This window comes from Pipra filicauda, unplaced genomic scaffold (assembly GCF_003945595.2).
Source record: "Pipra filicauda isolate LSUMZ 115617 unplaced genomic scaffold, ASM394559v2 scaffold970_size70702_pilon, whole genome shotgun sequence".
NCBI classification, from domain to species: Eukaryota; Metazoa; Chordata; class Aves; order Passeriformes; family Pipridae; genus Pipra; species Pipra filicauda.
The window spans coordinates 27,283-45,856 of NW_024105165.1; the positions used below are offsets into that span (position 1 = coordinate 27,283).

At 54.0% G+C, this 18,574-nt stretch overlaps 1 protein-coding gene across 1 annotated transcript; it reads left to right on the plus strand.

The window, feature by feature from the left end:
- Positions 1 to 2,648: 2,648 nt before the first annotated feature.
- LOC113983389 (ribosomal oxygenase 2-like) lies at positions 2,649 to 11,232 on the plus strand (the record flags this gene model as incomplete). The annotated part of the gene is given in 5 exon segments (XM_039377914.1): positions 2,649 to 3,348; positions 3,351 to 3,476; positions 4,207 to 4,328; positions 7,118 to 7,221; positions 11,215 to 11,232. Coding segments are annotated over 5 exon segments (677 nt in total), but the record flags the coding sequence as incomplete, so codon positions are not given.
- Between the last annotated feature and the right edge of the window lie 7,342 nt (positions 11,233 to 18,574).

Here is an 18,574-nt window from a genome sequence, read left to right on the forward strand (position 1 = left end):
CCCACTTTCCGTAAAGGGAAGGATTTGAACTGGTGCTGGAGATGTGCAAGGCTCTGTTATTCTCCCTCCTTAAGTTGTTGACAGGACACAGTCCCCTCTCTTACCTGTCATTGAAAGGTCCTTCTAGTTGCACTTATGGCAGTGTCACTTTGTACCAACATCGGCCGTGCACTGTAAGGCTGCTGAGGTTTCCAAAATCCACCTTTTTTATTTCTGCTAGTTCTGCTTCGTATCCTTCAAGCCAGTACACAAGAACAAAGCTTCAGCAAAGCCTACCTAACATTTTCTTTTGTTTCTGACATCATTAGCCAACGTAAACCAAACCATTAACAGGCATCCAAAAATATTTCTGGAAGTTTTCACGTGCTCGGTGAGGATTCCAAAGTTTTCTTTGAGGGAGACTCAGGGAGACTCCAGAAGAAGATTTTTGGTCCAGGAAAAAAAAAATAAATAACGCAGCTGAAGCCCAGGCACCGTTGTATGAAGCAGATTGATTAACCTTAGTGCTGCTGCGTTCCCACTGGAATACACACTGGAATGACACTGGAATGCCGCCGTATTTCCGACTGGCCGCCCGGAAGCGGCTCCTGCCGTGACTCCCAGCGCGGCAGGATCGCCTCCCGCTCCCACCCGGCACACCCAGCCTGGCCTCGCCTCCCCTCGCCCGCCCCGATCCATCCCGGCCCGCCCCGATCCCACGCGATCCTCCCTCCTGCCCGGGTGAGTGCGGGGCCGCGGGACGGGAAGGGGCTGGATGGAGGCGGCGGGAGCCGGGAGGGGGGAGCGGGGACACCGCGTGTCCTCGGAGCCGCTGTGCCCGGCGGTATTCCCGCTGTGCCCGGCGCTATTCCCGCTGTGCCCGGCGCTATTCCCGCTGTGCCCGGCGCTATCCCGTCCGTGCCCGACGCTATTCCCGCTGTCCCGGGCGGTATTCCCGCCGTGCCCGGCGCTATTCCCGCTGTGCCCGGCGGTATTCCCGCCGTGCCCGGCGCTATTCCCGCCGTGCCCGGCGCTATTCCCACTGTGCCCGGCGGTATTCCCGCTGTGCCCGGCGGTATTCCCGCTGTGCCCGGCTCTATTCCCGCTGTGCCCGGCGCTATTCCCGCCGTGCCCGGCGCTATTCCCGCTGTGCCCGGCGGTATTCCCGCCGCTTCCCAGGGAGCTGCCGTGGTGTGGGAGGGAACAGCCCTGGCGGGGAGCAGCTGCTCCCGTGTGGGGTTCTGCGCTGGGCTTTGTCCTCCAGCCCGGCACGGAAGGAATTGGGGGTGCTGGTGGATGGAAAGTTGGGGCTGAGCTGGCGCTGAGCTCCCAGCCCAGAAATCCGGGCGTATCCTGCATCCCGTTCAGCGGGCCGTGGGTGAGGGAGGGGGTTCTGCCCCTCTGCCGCGCTCTGGTGATTCTCCACCTGGAGCGCTGCATCCAGCTCTGGAGCTCCCAGCGTGAGAAGGGCACAGACCTCTTGGATCAAGTCCAGAGAAGGCCAGGAAGATGATGAGAGGGATGGAGCAGCTGCGGAGACAGGCTGGGAGAGTTGGGATGGCTCAGTCTGGAGAAGTCTCTGTGGAGACCTCCTTGCAGCCTGTCAGTACTTAAGTGGTGCAAGAAAGATGGAGAGGGACTTTTTATGAGGGCCTGTAGCTGCAGGACAAGGGGCAATGGGTTTAAGCTGAACGGTTTAGGTTTAGACTAAATGTAAGGGAGAATTTTTTTCTGCTGGAGGGTGGCGAGGCATTGGCTCAGGTTGCCCCGAGAAGCTGTGGATGCCCCATCCCTGGCAGTGCTCAAGGCCTGGTTGGATCCTGTTGGATGGGGGTTTGAGCAACTAGATCTTGTGGAAGGTATCCCTGCCCATGGCAGGGGGCTTGGAACAGCTGTAATAACCAGCAGAAGGCTACAGAACAGCCCGTGTTGTAAATGAAGCTGCGTTCTATGAGTAGTAAATATCTGAATGTAACTTCTTTAAATCAGTGTGAATGAGCTGAGAGGTTGGTACAATGGATTTAGGTCTGGAATTCAAAACTGTTAATCCAGGCTTGGTTGCATTTGTGTTGCTGTCATTTGGGGATGTCAGCTTTAGATCTTGGTGCCTTCAGCAGCATCTTCAGATCTTGCTGTCAGTCAGGGACTGATTTTCAGTCTTTAATTTTTTACGCGTTCCCTTGCCTCGTGCTGCAGTTGGGAATGTTCATTCTCTCAGGAAGGGGGTGATGTGAATTCCCTCCTGCAGGGCTGAGGTGACCCTCGGTTACTGCTGAGGGACAGGCTGTGCAGGAGCTGCTGATGAAACACTGCCCAGGAGTTAGTGGGCCAGCAAGGGTGTCCTGCTGCACAGAAGAACTTAGTGCTGCATGTAAATACCAGAACTGGAGTTTAAGTTTCAAAGTACGGGATCTGTGTAAATAAAAGTATCTCAACAAATTGATAGCATTTCCTATCAAATGGGTGTAGGGAGTAGAGCTGTCATTTTTACTTAGAAATTATGGCATCAGCACGTTCAAACTTCTCAGGTGTTGGCTTTCCAGACTTGCACAGTTACCTACCGTTACTTGATTTTCCCCTTAACTTTCCTGAGAATTTGGCAGCCAAAGCATTTGTAGATCAACTTCTTTATTTTTGCATAATGGTACACAGTCATACTCTCTGCCTGGGAAAAACAAAGTAAATGACTTCCAGCTTTAAAATGAAATGTCTGTGCTTGTATGAAAGAATTCTTTTTGTTCTACATAAACAAAGTTTGACAGCTCGACAGGACTGAGAGCAGAATCTTGGCCTTTTAGTTCTTAAACTGGTAAATTTTACAAGTTTTAAACTTGTAAATGTAGTAATTACAGAGCATCAACAGGAAGGCCTAACAATGTTCCCTGTCTTCTGTAAACTGTTAATGCTTTGGAGCAAATAGTGAGGCTCTGAAACCAGAGCTGTTCCCGGGATGCTCTGATATCCCACTGGGTAGGGGAAGAGTTGTTGCTCTGGGCCCATGAGCTCTTGAGGTTGTGTTGCTGGTTGATTGTTTTGGTCCTCTCTCCTCTTGAACAGGAACCATGCCCAAGGAAGGAGGGAAGCATGCTGAAATGGGAAAAGAAACACAGGCACAGTGTAAACGAGCAAAGCTGGAAGCAGCTTGTTCTCCCTCAGTCCTGAGTTTTGAGAACCCAGACAGCCTCTTCGGGAGCTTGATCTCCCCCATCAAAGAAGAGGTGTTTTTCAAGGAGTACTGGGGGCAAAAGCCACTGCTCGTGCAGAGCAATGATCCCCTGGTGGCTGCTTACTCCCTGTCCCTGTTCCAGCTGTCAGACTTGAAGGAGCTGTGCAGCCAGGGCCTGTACTATGGGCGAGATGGGAATATCTGCAGTGTGTGAATGGAGAGAAGAAGGTTTTAAATAAAGAAGGCAAAGTGAATTACGTGCAGCTGAAGAAGGATTTTGACCAGAAAAAGGCAACAATACAGTTTCATCAGCCTCATGCACCATGGAAAGGTACCAGCCCATTTTAGCTGAGTGTTCTCAGTCCTTGAGTTTGAGAAGGAGACAGTGGTGCTGCACAGTTGTGTAAAGGACTTGGATTCTTGGAGGTGCTTTGATTCAGGTAGTCTTGAAGGTGTCAACACAATTGAATTGTGAGGTGGACCCAAATGAGATCCCAAATACAAGCTGAGTCCCAGGTATAGTGTTCCTGGCTGCTGTCAGCTTTAATGGCCAAGCTGCACTTGTGTGGATCTGGTACTTGGCACGTTCTGCTGTTTCCCTTCGGTGCCTTGTCTGTCACATGTGGGGTGTGGATGAGTCAAGTTTGGTTTTGAATATTCCCAAATGACTGGAGTAACTGGTGAAAGGTCTCTAACCTTTGTGTGTTCTCTCTGGTGAGAGAATGCAGGTCCTGCATGTGCTTATTGTCTTATGGTGTTCTGCTGTTTGTGGGGTTATTTTCCTCTGTTCAGCCTTGTCTGTCTGGTTGTGCAGCCTAAAGATGGCACAGGGAAGAGAACAAACCCAGGTTGGGGCACCAGACTTTTTGGCTTAGCAGTGACTCTCCTGGCAGATCCCCTTTGCATCTCCAGTGCTCTCCTTCAGGAGAAACACTGGTACAGAGCACCTTCCTTCCCAGCCTCTGTGTCCCTGATGTGATCATTCTTCCCAAGCCATGGGGAGGATGTGGGCTGGGCTTGGCTGAGCTCTGCAGCAAGTAACAGCATCTTTTTTTTTACAGGAGGAGCTGTGGAAGATTTTCAGGAGAAGCTGGAGTGCTGCTTTGGGTCTCTGGTGGGGTCCAATGTTTCCATCACTGCCCAGGGATCCCAGGGCCTTCCTCCTCACTATGATGATGTTGAGGTAGGACAGCACAACCTTGCCTGGGAAATTGTGCATGGGCTTTTGCTGATGGCAGTGTTTGCTGTTGTGTGTGTGCTTCTAACCCTCCCCCCCACTAAACATTATAGGAAAATGGTTTTTTTTTATTTGTGTTTCCTTGTGGTCGTTTTTCTTACGTATTTTTCCTGAAAATTTACTAATAGAATTATCTAATCATAATAGCATGTAAACTGGGTTTTCCAGACCTGGTATTTCCCTTAGATAAAAAGAGAAGTTTGTTTTCACAGCTGCAGAAGCTTTCTAGCACCTGTTTTTTCATTTTCACTTCATTCAGGCCCCAAGAACTTACAAGTCCTTTTTCCTTTACTAAGTACTTGCTCTTTCTTCAGCTGGACTGTAACAGCAGACTGGTTGTGCTTGTTGGTCCTGCTGTTTTTAAGAAGTTACTGATATGATGAATTCCTGTGGTCCAAATGCATTTTAAATCAGCTTCTAAAAGAAACATACAAATATACACTGCGTTATAAAGAAAAAATTGGACTATCCCACTTAAACCAAATCAAAAAATCCAAGCCTTATATGTGTATTTTGCTTTTTAATATTTTCATTTCCATTCAATACACCTGGAGTTTCATTTTCCTTATGCTTGTTATTCAGCAGCCTCACATCCAGCATTTCTAACTCATGCCATCTACCCCCACTGGGCACCCTATAGAGGTTTCTGATGCTCTGTTGGGGATAAGCCTCTTTCACCTGAAATTTTGGCTATTTGTGTGGCAGATGTTCCTTTTGGGTTAGTTCTCTAGCACTTACTGAAGTGACTGGAAAGAAACAGGGATTTCCAAATGCCTGCCTTAGGATAAAACAGATCCCACTTCACAACTCCTCTGTCTGTTGTCTCTAAATAGAGACAAAAAAAATGAGTTCAAATTTAAATTTCTCTGAATTGTAGCCATCTAAAAATTAATGAGGGGAGGGTTTGCACACTGCGAGCACGAGAAATTTGGGTGAGAGTTGTCTGTATCCTTTTTTAAAGGTATCCTTTGCTTCTAGTATTTAAATAATGGGCCAAAAACCCCCAGTTATTTCTGTAAATTGACTGGTACTCTCCAGGTTGGGCACCCTGACTCCTAGGTCATGTTTGTGGAGTTGTGTGCAGAAAAAACACTGGGTTTGTGTATGGTTCTAAAACATTTTTATGCTTTTACATGCTGCCTGTAATCCCTCAGGCTAATCCTTCTGTGCACTGAGACTTACTGCTGCACTGAACATTGTCACTGTTCTGGTGAATGAGATTTAAATATTTATCCTTGGCTGATAAAGAGAAGCATGACCCAAACCCCATATGAACTTGCTGTATTAATTGCTCTTCCTTTTTCCAAACCTGAAATTCAAGTGTTTGGTTGGTGGTTGATTTTTGGAATGGAAGGAACATTTCATGAAGATTACTGAGTGTCAGCAGGGAATCTGGTGCTTGTCCTGTTCTGTTTGACCTGCTTTTGAAGTGTTACTTGTCCAGCTGGTGGTGCTGCTCCATGCTGGAATCCTCAGGAGTTTCTCTGCCTTTTGGCCTGTTATGGAGCCTCTCTCTGCTCTTCTCAGTGTCCAGAGCTGCATTTGGGTGTCGGTGTTTGAGGAATAGTGTGACATGTTGGATGGTGTAGGTGTTTTAGGAATAGTGTGACATGTTGGATGGTGTAGGTGTTTTAGGAACAGTGTGACCCATTGGATGGGATGCTGACATCATGAGCTGTGTTGTTTGACAGAGGGGAATATTCAATCGTCATCGTGTACTGGGTGATGCAAAGTCTGGTAAACTACAGTTCCCTTTTTCATTCCTGGAATATTTTGGACCAGACTTCAGTGCCTTTCATTTTTATGGAATAATGATGGGCTTAAAAGTTATCCAAGTTTTTAATTTGTTTTTCTACTGTTTGCTGTTGTTCACTTCCTGTGACCCATTTCTTGTGGGTGGCTGCTGTCAAAGTTTGGTTGTCTCTTTGTGGCTGCCTCTGAGAGGGATGCTGTTGTTTGACTCTATTTCCTCCCTAAACATCTTTCTAGAATATTTCCTTTCTCCATCTTTCAAATGAAGAGAATTCAGAATACTCTTGGTTGGTGTAGTCCCCACTCTGGTAAGGAAGGCAGTTTTCTTTGACTGTGCTGTCCAACTCTATAGGTGTTTACAGGACAAGCCATAAGTAAACTTTTATTTCCTTCTTGGAGGCAATTTTATGTGCTTTACACCTTTCTTGTCTTGACTTTCCTTATCTAGTTTTTTTTCAGTGTGGAGTTTTAATTTACATAGGTGAGAAGAAAGATAGGGAGGAGGAGGAGGAAGGTCGTACCTGTTTTTTAAGTGCTTTAACTGAAAATCTCAGACAACAGTATTGTAACAGATTACCATTTTTATAGACTATTTGGCTTTTCTCGTGGAATACTAGCCTTTTCTTTTGATGTGATCTGACCAAATCCCCATTTCACTGCTCCTCTGCCAGCCCACTGTGTTGCCAGCAGGTCCATCTCAGCTGCTTCTTTGTCCTCTTCCTGCAGCTCAGTGGGAGTCTGTGTGTTCTGTGATGTTAAAAAGCTTGTTTCACGTTTTCAGCAAATATTGACAGCAGGTTGGAAAGTTTAAGGTTCTGAACTTCTGGCTTAGTGTTCTTTATGTTATTAAAGTGTACATTGCAGGACTGCTCCATTTTGTGATTCTAAAGGATATATATTGTCAGACTGTCTGCTCAGGGAGTATTTTCTCTGACTGCAATAAGGTTTGACCTGGTGCCCTAAATATATCAATTTTCTTGCAGCCAGGTGACTTACTGTACTTCCCAAGAGGGACCATCCACCAAGCTGACACTCCTCTTGGGACCTCCCATTCCACACACGTGACCATCAGTACCTACCAAAACAAGTCATTATTCTTTATCTTTTGTTTTGTGTGGCTTTCCTCTGCCAAGTGATGTGTGTGAGTAGTACAGACCTGAGATGTGGTGAAGTTTTGGGGCTTGGGGGAAGGAGGGGAGCAAGAAGACTGTTGTTGTTTGAAGCAGCCTGTTTGAGAGGTTTTCATGCAGCAAGCTTGATTGCTTTTTAATTGATTATTTTATTATTTACCAGCTGTAGGCTTTAATGTGGAAAATGCTACAACTGCAAACTCACTTCTGTATTTAAAAAAATCTCTCATCAGTGGCTGAAGTTACTGTTCATTTCATAGCTCAGATAAAGAGCCATGAGTTACTCCTTTCATCATGTTTTCTCCTGTATTTGATAGTCACCTGCACTAATCTTCTGACAGATTTGCTGCCAATTCTTCCTTGCAAACCTTTTCTGCTTATCTGTGTTTTTTTTATCTCCTACCCCATGTATGCAAGTCAGATTTCTTATGACACACTCCCAGTCCTTGTGCCCACACTGTTATCACACAGGGAAATGTTCTTGCCAACCTAATCAGCCTCCCAGATGCTGGGTTTGGAGCCATTGGTCTGAGTTAGGAATTAGGAAGGGCAGAACAAGTTTGGGCATATTCTAGATAACTGTGAGATGAATCTCTAACCACCAGCTGTGCCATTCTGGAAGCCAGGATGGGCTGGTAACTCTTCATCTGGCCACTCCTCCAACCTGGAGAGAGGGTTAAGAGGAAGCTGCTCAAAGGTGTCAGTCTTCTCAAAAGTTGGGTTCAGATGATTTCAATTTACACATGTGTTCTTTTATTCAGAAGGTAAAAAAAAACTAAACCCAAAAAACAGGAGAGGAAAAGGAAAAGCTGCTCTTCTTCCAAGGTTAAAAAGTGGAGTCATCCCCCGTTAAGGCTGTTGGTGATGAAGTGCTGACATCCTGCCTCTGCACCTCCTGTCAGCAAGGGCAGGGAAAACAAGCAGGAGTCCTGGTGCAGGCTGGTGTTCTGACTTGTAGATGGAAGTATGATCTGGAAGCATTTCCTTGGCAAATTGAAGAGAAATCCTTGAAAGCAGCTGTGGAGGAAGTGCTGGTGGAGGTGGCACTTCCAGGTATTTTCAGGTTTGTCTGGGCCAGATCCCAGCAGGAGAGAAGTGTGCACATGTGGGATAAGCAGGGCAGTTTGGGAAAGCAGCCCCTTCAAAGCCCGGCTCCCCCCAGCTCCCTTTGGGGGTGACCCCCCGCCCCTCGCGCTCCCTTTGGGGTCCCCCCGCTCTTTCCCCCCCGCCGCTTTCCCGCCGTGCCCGCCCCGCTCACCCGACAGGGCGGGACCGGCAGGGACGGGGCGGGGACGGGCCGAGCGCTGATTGGCTGCGGCGGGGGCTCGAGAGGCGGGGCGTGCGCAGAGCGCCATGTTGTCTGCGGGGCAGCGGTAGCGGTGGAGGTGCGGCTGCGCTCGGAGAGCGCGATTCTGGGGATCCGCTCGGGGCTGCGGGGAGCGCGGCTGTGGGTGGGAAGGCTGGAGGGCTCGGGAGAGTTTAGCAGAGGGGTTCGGGGGTTCCCGAGCAGAGGGGTTCGGGGGTTCCCGAGGGTCAGAGCGCGGGGCCTGGAGCCCGCGCGGGGGAAGGGGGTGGGGCTGTCCCAGCGCCCTGGCTGCACTGCGCAGGCGCGCCGGCGTTACCCGCCGGCATTACCCGCGACCCGCCATTACCCCTCCCGTCACAGCGCCCCCTGCCGGCCCGGCGGACCGACCCCAGGGAAAGGGGATCCCAATGCCCCCCCCGAACCCCAGAGACCCCCAACACTCAGCACACAGAGACCCCAAAGGGAGGGGGGCCCGGGGGTCCCCTAAAGCCCAGCAGTGGGGTTCAGGGGATCTCCCAACCCCCGAGGGGAGGAGTCCTGGGGGTGCCCCCCAAAGTCCGGGGGGGAGATGTACCGCATCTGGGTTTAGGGGATCCCAGTGCCCCTCAGTACGGCCCAGTAACCCCCTCAGTGACCAGCCAGTGTGTCCCAGTGACCTCCCACTGCCCCCCAGTATGGCCCAGTGATGTTCCAGTGAGCACCCAGTAACCCCCAGTATGGCCCAGTAACCTGCCAGTGTCTCTCCCTGTGTCCTGATAATCCCCCAGTAACTCCCCAGTCCCTCCCAGTGCCCTTCCAGGATCCCTCAGTAACCCTCTAGTCCCTCCCAGTGCCCTCTGGTTCCCCCCAGTGTGTCCCAGTATCCTCCAGTAATCACCCAGTGCCCTGCAAAGCCCCCCAGCTGTCCCCAACGTGTCCCCAGATGCCCTTGGCCTTTCTGTGAGCGTGTGGGGGGGCATTTTTGGGGTCAGAGGGTCCAGGGGGGGCTCTTGGGGTGAGATGGAGGGTTGGGGACATCAGGCATGGCGCTTGGGGCCAGTGGAATTGGGGGTGTCAAGGGGGGAATAATGGCAATGGGGAGGCCCTGGGGACACTGGAGACACCAGGGTTGTCTTGGAGTGTCAAGGGGGAATTAGGAACACCAAGAGGGTCTTGGGGACACCGGGGAGGTCTCAGGACTCAGCTGCTCTTGGTGCAGCCCCTCATCTCCCCCCCAGACCTCTTTAACCTCCCCATATGTCCCTTAACCTTCATTTTCCCTTTAGTCCCCTCCCCCCACAGATCCCTTTGATGCCCCAATGCCCCCAAAACCTGTTTTAACTCTCCCAAATACACCCAAAGACCCCTAAACCCCCCAAATTCCACATCCAAACCCCCAGATCCCTTCAGATCTCCCCCAGCCCCCCCCTCAAATCCATTCCAACCCCCCCCCCAAAGAGGGGGGCACCCTGGCACCCTGGGACAGGAACACAGTGGGCTGTACTGGGGGCACTGGGCTGTACTGGGAGGGCACTGGGGGGGCTCAGGTGTCCCAGGACAACGTGGCCCAGCTCCAAGAGAGATCCAGGGAGCAGTGAGGAGGTACTGGTCTGTACTGGTCTGTACTGATCTGTACCCCCAATCCCCAAAGCCCCTCCCCAGCTCCCCCAGGACCCTCCCGCCCCCCAGGCCCCCCCAGGCCCCTGACTTGGTCCTGCTGCCCCTTGAGCATCTGCAGCTGCTGCAGAACCAGGCATTTCATCAGCAAATGTGCAGGTGACCCCAAGCTGGGGGTGTGTTGATGTGCTGGAAGGCAGGAGGGCTCTGCAGAGGGACCTGGCCCAGCTGGATCCATGGGCTGATTGCAAGGGGATGAGGTTCCAGCAGGCCAAGGGCCGGGTCCTGCCCTTTGGCCACAAGAAGCCCCGTCAGCCCCCCGGGCTGGGGCCAGAGTGTCTGGAGAGCAGGCAGGCAGAAAGGGAGCTGGGAGTGGGGATGGACAGGAAGCTGAAGAGGAGGCAGAGTGTGGCCAGGTGGCCAAGAGGGCCAATGGCTGGTGTCCTGTGTGAGGAAGAGTGTGTCAGCAGGAGCAGGGAAGTGATTGTTGGGCTGGAGTGAGCGCTGGTGAGGCCACCCCTGGAGTGCTGTGTCCAGCTCTGGGCCCCTGAGTTGAGGAAGGCCCTGGAGGGGCTGGAGCAGGTGCAGAGAAGAGCAGCGAGGCTGGGGAAGGGAGTGGAGCACAAGTGGTGTGAGGAGAGGCTGAGGGAGCTGGGGGTGTTGAGGCTGGAGAAGAGGAGGCTCAGGGGAGACCTCCTGACTGTCTGCAAGTCCCTGCCAGGAGGTTGGAGCCAGGTGGGGGTGGGGCTGTTGTGCCAGGAAGCAGCAGTAGGACAAGAGGGCTGGGTCTTGAGCTGTGCCAGGGGAGGCTTAGGTTGGATATTAGGAAGCAATTTTTTGTCTAGAGAGTAATCAGGCCTTGGAATGGGCTGGGCAGGGAGGGGGTGGAGTCAGCGTCCCTGGAGGTGTTGAAGGTGAGAGTGGATGTGGCCTCAGTGCCATGGTCTGGGAAGCACGCGGGGTTGGATCAGGGTTGGACTTGATGATCTTGGAGGTCTTTTCCAACGTGGCTGATTCTGTGATTCTCTGATTGCCATTCCTATGGCAGCACATGCTTGAGGCTCTATCCCCAGGGTGATAGAGATGTCTGTCCATATCTATCTCCAAGGTTAGTCTGTAAATGTGTGGTGTTAGAAAAGCAGGCTGAGTTGTGGGCTGGTTGTAGAAGGAGAAAGAAGCCCAGAGGCCAGTGCAAGCAGGCAGCCCCTGAGCTTGCACCTGATGTCCCCTCCCTGCAGGTTCCTGTCCTTGAGCCCAGGCCCTGAGGTGAGGCTGAGAAGTGGCGCGGAGGTGAGCCCAGAGCTGTCCCTGAGGTGAGGCTGAGAATAAGTGCAAGGCAGAGGTGCTGCTGAGGAAGGAGAGCCCCGTGGTGGGGAAGAAACAAGCTGTGAATGCCCATCCCCGAGCAGGTGCTGTGTCCATCCCCTGTGTGCCAGGTGAGCTGGGGCTTTGCTGCAGAGCTGCGGGCGCTGATTTGAGCGTCTCCAAGTGCTGAGATGGTGGGCACCCAGGAACACAAACTGTGCCTGGCCACGGAGCCTGCAAGGAGGAGCAGAGACAGCCCTGGCAGTGTGGGGGCCAGGTTGTCCCTGTGCCTTCCCCTGCAGGCCCTGTCTGTCCCTGCTGGGCCCCTGTCCATCCCCATCAGGTCCCTGCCCGTCCCCCCGGGCTGAGCTCCCCCCAGGAAGTGCCGTGGAGCTGAAGCTGCTGCCATCCCCCCCTGCAGCCGCTGCCCCAGCCAAGGGAGCAGCAAAGGCAGGGCCAGGAGCAGAGGCAGCAGCAGGGGAGCCCTGGGGGGGCCGGGAAGGTCTTGTGTGGGTCAGGAAAGAGGCGCTGGGCACGAGGCCGGGGCTGTGCTGAGCAGGCCCAGCCCTCACATCCCCCCAGCCAACGCCTGTGGAGCTGTTTGGGTGCCTTGGGCACAGCCGGCCCTTGTGCAGGGCTGTGCCCTTGGGGACTCTTGGGGGTGGGCAGGAGGTGTTTTTTGGGGGTGCCGGGCTGGGTTGGTGGCAGAGCCCCGGCGGTGGGTGGGGGGATGCAGGTCCCCCCCCACGGTGGGGGTTGGTGTTGCTGGGTCAGGCCCCGCCGGCTCCATTGTCAGCCCGGTGCTGACGGGGGGGACACAGCGGGTTTGGGGCCCCCCGGGAGTGCTGGGGGTGGGTGTGGAGCTCGGGAGCTGTCAAGTGTGGGGGGCGGAGCGGGGCGATGTTGGAGCTGGGGGACCCCCAGCAGCCTGGAGGGGGGAGCACGGAGAGGGAGGACCCTTGGGAGCCTGAAAAGGGGGACGGAGAAGGGGAAACCTGGACAGTGGGGACCCCTGGGATCCCTGGGACAACAAAGTGCAGAACCTGGAGGGGAGAATGTCTGGGAACGCAGCACCCCGAAGGTGAGAGACAGAGGAGAAGGAACCCTTCGGACCCCCAACACTCTCAGCATTTCTAAGTGGGACCCCCGGCATCCCATACAGGGGAGACCCTCCAAACCACACAGAGAAGAGACCAGAGAGGGGGAATTCATGCGAGAGTCTTTTTGGGCTGAATGTTAATAGTTTGGAGTATTTTTTGGCTGAACCTTAACTTTTTGCAGTTTGGTGGGAGTTCATCTTGCTGTTTCTGAGGGGTTTTTGCCTGAATCTGGGTGGTTTGGGTTTTTCTGGGCTGAATCTTGGTGTTTTGGAGGTTTTTATGATCACAGGATGCCTGGTGAGTTCTAGAGATGGACTTGGGCAGGAGGAACCCCCAAGCCAACGCGCTCAGCCCTTGTTTTCCCCCCCATCAGGATTTGTCCTTCCCAAAGCTTGGGCGGATGGAGGAGGAGGCTGCGAGGAAGAGGAAGATGCCTTGGTCCCCCCAGGCAGGTGAGGAGGAAGTCAGTGTCCCTTTGGGCGGGTGTTGTGCTGGCTCTGTCAGCCGAGCATGGCCCCGGCTGCAGGACAACCCCGCTGGCGCCGCCGTCCTGCCGGGGCCGGAGTTGGGGGGATGTCCTTGGCCTTCCCTGTGGGCCGGAGGCCAATCCCCTGCCTGTCCTTCTTGCTTCCTGCCCCAGGCCCCGAGGTGAGGACAGAGAGCCCGGAGGACAAATCCCCCCGTGAGACCCTGGTGGGAGAGGCCGTTTTGAAGGGCTCCCCGGCGCAGGAAGGCAGCGGGGAGGAAAAGGGCCGGAGATCCCCCCGCAGGAGGGGCTCCAAAGCCATCCCAGGGTGCTCTGAGGAGGAAAGAGCAAGCCTGTGCCAGGAAGGCGGCCGGAGCTTGAGGAGGAGCTCTGACCTGGTGGTCCCTGAGCAACCTCCCAGCAGGGAGAAGCCCTTCAGGTGCTTGGAATGTGGGAAGAGCTTCAGGAAGAGCTCTCACCTTCTTACCCACCAGCGCATCCACACTGGGGAACGGCCCTACACGTGTAGGGAATGTGGGAAGAGCTTCAGGGACAGCTCCACCATGATCCGACACCAGCACATCCACACTGGGGAACGGCCCTACACGTGTGGGGAATGTGGGAAGAGCTTCAGGCAGAGGTTCCACCTCCGCACCCACCAGCTCATCCACACTGGAGAACGGCCCTACAAGTGCTTGCAATGTGGGAAGAGGTTTCAGACCAGTGGGAGTCTCCTCCTGCACCAGCGGACGCACACGGATGAGAGGCCCTTCCGCTGCACTGACTGTGGGAAGGGCTTCAAGCTCAACTCCCAACTCCGCACCCACCAGCGCATCCACAGTGGGGAACGATCGTACAAGTGTTTGCAATGTGGGAAGAGGTTTCAGACCAGCTCACATCTCCTCACACATGAGCGGACACACACGGATGAGAGGCCCTTCCGCTGCACCGACTGCGGGAAGGGCTTCAAGCACAACTCCACCCTCGTCAGGCACCGGCGCATCCACACTGGAGAGAGGCCCTACAAGTGTGGGGAGTGTGGGAAGAGCTTCACCTGGAGCTCTGCCTTGACCAAACACCAACGGACCCACCAGTAAGGGAAGCCCTACCAGTGCCCCGACTGCGGGAAGAGCTTCGGCCGCTGCTTCCACCCCGAATGAAGCCCCTGATGCTGAGGCAACCCCTGGAGTCCAGTGACTGTCACTCCATCCCTTTTGACCACAAAGGGCCAGTCCCCTTTCCCAGGGAGAGGTTCTGCCAACAGAACCCTTCTTGGGGGGTGTGTGGAGATTCCTGCCTTGGCTGGGGACCCCCCAAGGTCACTCCTGGAGTCTGAGAACAGAGATCTCCCCCTGAGCGTTGGTCTGGGGGAGTTCCATCCATCTCTAATTAAGAATTATTGCTTTTGTGCCAGCTTTAGTAGAATGGCTTCAACAGTTGCTTTAGTCTAGAGCACTGTCCTGTCTTATCCTGTACTCCTGGTAATTTTAGTGTTTGTATTGTGCAGTAAATAATTCTGATGAAGATCTTTTGTCTGATCATTTGTAACCCCAAATAAATTAATTTCAATCAATAGATCTCATTTGCCATCATTAAAACCTGGGGGACCAAAGTGTTGCAGTCACACCTCTCTAATTCCTCTAAACTGAAACTGTTGGAATAACCCAAGGCTGAGATTGGATCCAGCAGCTCCCAGCACCCCACAGAAATTGGAAGCTCAGGGGGGCCAGCCCCCTTTGCCAACCTGCCTGTGCCCAAAGACCCCCATGGGACCGTCAGACCCGCCAGACCACCCCCCCTTTTTTACCCTTCTCCCTAATCCTTCCACTTTTCCATTGTTCCCTGAATCCCCAATTTCCCCCCCCCCAACAGTTTAGGGGTCCCAACCACCACTTTTTGCCCCCTCTCCTGTGGGTGCTGAAGGAGAAAATGAGGCTGCACACACAGAGTTCCATTTTGGGACTTGTCCTCCCATCTTTCCAGTGTCCCCCTTTCATTGGGGTTCCTTTGGAAACAGCGCCTGGGCTTTGTCTTTTAGTCCACCAGAATTCCCAACATGGCCCCAAGGCAGGGCCCTGATCCCACACATTCCCCTCCCCTCATGTGCTGGCTGTGTTCAGCCACCACAGAAAAACACAGGCTGCCATGCAGAGCGTTCCAAGATATTTCCACTTTGGCAAACAGCCCTCTCTGGATGGAAAACACCAGTCAAGGCCAAAACACTCCTTTTGGATCCTGATTAACTGAATGCAGCTGCTGCTGCCTTAACTTGTTCCCACAGAAATTCTCAGGGTTCCTTTGCTTCCAGGAGGCCCCACATGTCCCAATGGCCCCTGGATTCCATGAGCTTCCCCAGTCTCCAAAGGTTCCTTTAGTTCCATGAGACCCTGCAGTCCCAAAATGCCCTTTGGATTCTCGGAGATTTCCCATTGTCCCAGGGTCCCTTGTGCTTCAGAAGGAGCTGCAGTGGGACAGTGGCCCCTTGGTTCCGTGAGCTCTGCAGTGTTCCAGGAATCCTTGGGTTCCAGGAGAGCCTGCAGTTTCACAAGGAGCACTTGAATGCAGGAGGTTCTGCAGGGTCCCAATGGCCCCTGGATTCTGGGAGGTTCAGAAATATCTCCGGGCTCCCTTGGTTCCAGGAGGACACACATGTCACCAGGAACCCTTGGTTCCAGGAGGTTTGACAGTGTCCCAGAATTCCTTTGATTTCACGAGACCCTGGATTGTCCCAATGGACTCCTGATTCCATCAGCCCCCTCAATGTCCCAATGGTCCCTTGGTTCCATGAGTTTCTGCAGCGTCCCAGGGTTCCTTTTGTTCCATGGGGACCTGCAGTGTCACAGTGGGCCCTGAATTCCCTGAGTTTTCCCAGGGTGACAGTGCTGCCTTGATTCCATGAGATTGCCCAGTGTCCCAGGGCTCCTTTGGCTCCAGAAGGCCCTGCAGTGTCCCAATGGTCCTTGGTTCCATGAGGTTCCACCATGTCCTTGCTGGAACATGCGTGGCTGTAATGCTGCCCCACCTGCAGAGCTGCCTCCAGCTCTGGGCTCCAGCACAGGAAGGACATGGACCTGCTGGAGCGAGTGCAGAGGGGAGCAGCAAGAGGCTCAGAGGGATGGAGCAGCTCTGCTGTGAGGAAAGGCTGAGAGAATTGGGATTGTTGAGGCTGGAGAAGAGAAGGCTTTGGGGTGACCTAATTGTGGCCTTGCAGTGCCTGAAGGGAGCCAACAGGAAAGATGGAGAGAGACTTTGGACAAGGGCCTGGAGTGACAGGACAAGGGGCAGTGGCTTCAAACGGATAGAGGGAAGAGTTCCAGGAGGCAGTAGGAAGGAAATCTTGAATCTGAGGGTGCTGAGATGCTCTTTAAGGCCCCCCAAGCCAAAGCATTCCATGATTGTGGGACTGGTGGGTGAGGTGGTGGTCAGAGCCGTCTGGGGCACAGGGACCCAAAATGAGGGAGTTTTCCATTGTGGGGGAAGGAAGGAGGGGGCAGCAGAACTGACCCCTTGGACACCTGGCAGGCAGGCTTTGGCTGGAAGCTGGTGATGGGGAGCTGAGTGAAGCCCCCACAATGCAGGAGGAAATGGTCAGTGACCTGCTCTGCCAGTGAGACCCCCCCCAAGTGCCTGGGCCCACATGGGATGCAGCCAAGAGTCCTGAGGGAGCTGGAGAAGGAGCTGGCCAAGCCACTCTCACTCATTGCCCAGCAGTGCTGCACAACTGCACAAGTCCCAGCTGACTGGCAACAAGCAAATGGGATGCCCATGCACTGGAAGGGCCAAAAGGAGGATCTGGGCAACTCCTGGCCTGTCCCATTGGCCTGAGGACCAGGGAAGTCCATGCAGCAGATCCTCCTCAGTGCCATCCCATGGCACGGGCAGGACAACCAGGGGATCAGGCCCAGCCAGTGTGGGGTTGGGAAAGGCAGGTCCTGCCTGACCAACCTCATCTCCTCCTCTGACAAAGGACCCGCTCAGCAGCTGAGGGAAAGGCTGGGGATGTGTCTCTGTGGAATTCCAGAAGGCCTTTGGCACCATCTCCCCCAGCATCTCCTGCACAAACTGGCTGCTCATGGCTTGCCCGGGGAACTGTTTGCTGGGTGACAAAGTGTCTGATGGCCCAGGGAGTGGTGGGGAATGGAAGGAAATCCAGGTGGGGCTGGTCACTAGTGGGGTTCCCAAGGGCTCAGGGTTGGGGCTGATCCTGTTTCACATCGTTCTTGATGATCTGGGCCAGGGGATCGAGTGCCCCCTCAGGAAAGTCGTGGACAACACCATGTTGGGTGTGAGTGTGGATGTGCTGGAGGGCAGGAAGGCTCTGCAGAGGGATCTGGACAGGCTGGATCAATAAGGCCAAGTGTCAGGGCCTGCCCTTGGCTCCCAACAACCCCCTGGAACGCTCCAGGCTGGGGGCAGAGGGGCTGGAGAGCTGCTCAGCAGGAAGGGACTTGGGGGTGCTGCTTGACAGGGGCTGGATATGAGGCAGAGTGTGCCCAGGGGGGCAAGAAGGCCAAGGGCATGGTGGCCTTTGTGGAGAAGAGTGTGGCCAGCAGGAGCAGAGAACTGATTGCCCCTCTGTGCTGGGCACTGGGGAGGCCCCACCTGGAGTGCTGTGTCCAGTTGTGGCCCCTCAGTGCCAAAAGGCCCTTGAGGGGCTGGAGCGTGTCCAGAGAAGGGAACGGAGCTGGGGAAGGCTCTGGAAAACATGTCTGCTGAGGGACGGCTGAGGGAACTGGGCTGGTTGAGTCTGGAGAAGGGGAGGCTCAGGGGGGACCTCATTGCTCTCTGCAATGACCTCAAAGGAGGTTTTAGTGGGGTGGGGGTTGGTCTCTTCTGCCAAGTCTATAGTGAAAGGTTGTGAGGGAATGACCTTAAATTGCTATGGGCAAGGTTCATATTAGATATTAAAGAAACCTTTTTCCCCTGAGAGAGTGTTCAGGCATTGGAACAAGTAGCCCAGGGAGGTGGTGCAGGAAGTGTTCAGATGTTGGGCTGACCTTGGCTGGACACCATGTGCCCTCCCAGCCACTCTATCACTCCCCTTCCCAGCGGGACAGGGGAGAGAGTAAGGTGGAAAAAAAAAAATAGTGAGTTAAGGCAGTTTATTTAAAGCAAAGCGATGCTTGTGCACACAGAAGCCAAAGACAGCAGGGTTTGTTCTCTGCTTCCCATGAGCAGCCATGGTCGGCCACTCCCGAGGAGCAGGGCTTGGGTCCGCGGGACGGTTCCTCAGCAGGCAGCCATCAGACAATGAATGCCCCCCTCCTGCTCCCTGCCTCAGCTTTTAGAGCTGAGCTGACCTCCCATGGGCTGCAATGTCCCTTGGGTCAGTTGGGCTCAGCTGGCCTACTTGGGTCCCCTGCCAGGCTCTTGCCCTCAGCTAAGGAAGGAATGTCCCAGTGTTGGTGCTGTGCTCAGCAGGGGCCAAAACACTGGGGTGTTCTCAACCCCCTTCCAGCTGCCAATGCCAAGCCCAGCCCTGGGAGGGCTGCTGTGGGGAACTGAACTGCAGCTCAGCCAGACCCAACCCAAATATC